This window comes from Stenella coeruleoalba, assembly GCF_951394435.1.
Source record: "Stenella coeruleoalba genome assembly, chromosome: 10".
Lineage (NCBI taxonomy): Eukaryota > Metazoa > Chordata > Mammalia > Artiodactyla > Delphinidae > Stenella > Stenella coeruleoalba.
Window position 1 is genome coordinate 64,775,877 of NC_137156.1, and position 1,736 is coordinate 64,777,612.

The 1,736-nt window shown below is 55.4% G+C and overlaps 1 protein-coding gene across 1 annotated transcript; it reads right to left on the reverse strand.

Moving 5' to 3' along the window:
* Nucleotides 1-279: 279 nt before the first annotated feature.
* Nucleotides 280-1,431, reverse strand: LOC307193005 (15 kDa protein A-like). The gene is made up of 2 exons (XM_079934384.1): nt 1,137-1,431; nt 280-441 (listed from the first exon to the last, which is right to left on the reverse strand). Exons 1-2 carry the CDS (start codon nt 1,314-1,316, stop codon nt 301-303), a joined length of 321 nt encoding a protein of 106 aa, XP_079790510.1. The 5' UTR covers nt 1,317-1,431; the 3' UTR covers nt 280-300.
* Nucleotides 1,432-1,736: the final 305 nt, after the last annotated feature.

Genomic DNA, 1,736 nt, shown 5'->3' on the forward strand with positions numbered 1-1,736 from the left:
TCCCACATGCCGCGGAGCAACTAAGCCCATGTGCCACAACTACTGAAGCCCGCGCGCCTAGAGCCCACGCTCCGCCACAAGAGAAGCCACTGCAATGAGAAGCCCGCGCACTGCGGCGAAGAGTAGCCCCCGCAAGCCAGCACACACCGACGAAGACCCATCGCAGCCAAACATAAATAAGTAAATTTATTATTATTTTTTAAATGCCTTCCATAATCAAACCTCACCTGGGCGAGGTGAGGAGGGTGGAAGCAAATACAGCCTCCGGGAGAAGGGAGAGAGGGGAGGTCCTTCTCTTGCTCATGGGGGCAGGGAGCCAGGGGATGGGAGACTCGCCCCGCCCGGCCTGAAGGGACATTCTCGGGGCTGTCGGCGGTGCCAGAGCAAAAAGCACACCGTCTCTTTAATCCTGAAGTTGAGCGGGATCATGGTGTTGGAGTTCTAAAAAATCAAGAGAAGACTCATGATCATCTATCTCCCTTTTACAGAGGAGGGAACAAAGGCAAGGAGGAGAGAGTTCACAGTTCCAAGTTGGAAGGGGCTTAGCCGAGGTCTGCACTTTCCACTTAAAGGAGGCAGCCTCTTCAAGTGGCCTGAGCAGAGATTTAAGGTGTGCAGGGCTTCTGGAAACTAGCCGAGGCTAACACCTCATGGCTGTACCACCTTGAGGGGTCACTTCCCATCTTTGCCCCTCAGTTTCCTCTTCTGTGACAAAGGAACTAGAATACTTGCCTCGCATGCTCAGCTGCCAGGAGAGAGATAATGGGGTGGGAAGGGGACACTGGAAGGCCCTGATGAGTCGCTGGTGAGACCAGTCCAGCTCCTGTCTGTCCTTTGAAACAGCCCTGCTTGCTCCTACAAACCCAGGGCCTGAGTGCAGGCTGGACTCCCAGAACCCGCATTTCATCCTTGGGCAAAGCCCGGAATTGACCAGCTAGCCAGCTGTCAGGCCCGAGAGAAATTACGGTCTTTGTCTTATCTTCTGAGGGGAGAAACATTATAATAATAAGAACAGCAGCTAATGTCAACCAAGCACTTTGTGCCTGTACGAGGCATTCTCTCCTGCCTGCTGTCCTCACAGGCTGCTATGAGGCAGAGTGTTACCCGCTTCCTGGGCCTGAGCCCCCAACACTCACCAAGCTAGGCAGTGGTGGGATGGCTTCCAGCAGGCCAAAGAGTCGCTGTCCTTGTCGCCCCTGGTTGAAGAACCACAGGGCCTGGGTGACTGTCTCTTCATAGCTCAGACTGCGCTGGGCCACACAGGCCATTGCTGCCGAGCCTGCCACCAGCACCAGTGCCCTCCAAGCCCCTGCCATTGTCCCTTCTTTGATCCACTGCCACTTGCAGCCCCTTTTAGGTGCTACTCGGGCAGCCTTGCCCAAGGGCTGCTGACGACATGCAGGGCTGGGGCCTTCCTGAAAGGGGCCTCTCCTTTCCTTCGCTAGGCACCCAGTATTAGCCAATGTTCCAAAATACCCGTGACTAAGAGGCAAGTAGGATTGGGTTATAGTCCAGGGCCTAGGAGTGAGGCAGCCCTGAGCTGGGGGCAGGAGACATGTGTGATGCTGGGCAAGTCCCTTCACTCTGGCCTCAGTGTCCCTACCTGTGCCACGAGGAGGCCACCTCTGATAGTCCAGGACTCTGTGCCGTCTCTGCCTGGCTGTTCTGGTTTGATTCTGAAACAACTGTCTGGGATCCATGAACTCTCTATGTGACAGTTCCTCAGCTGAGAGCAC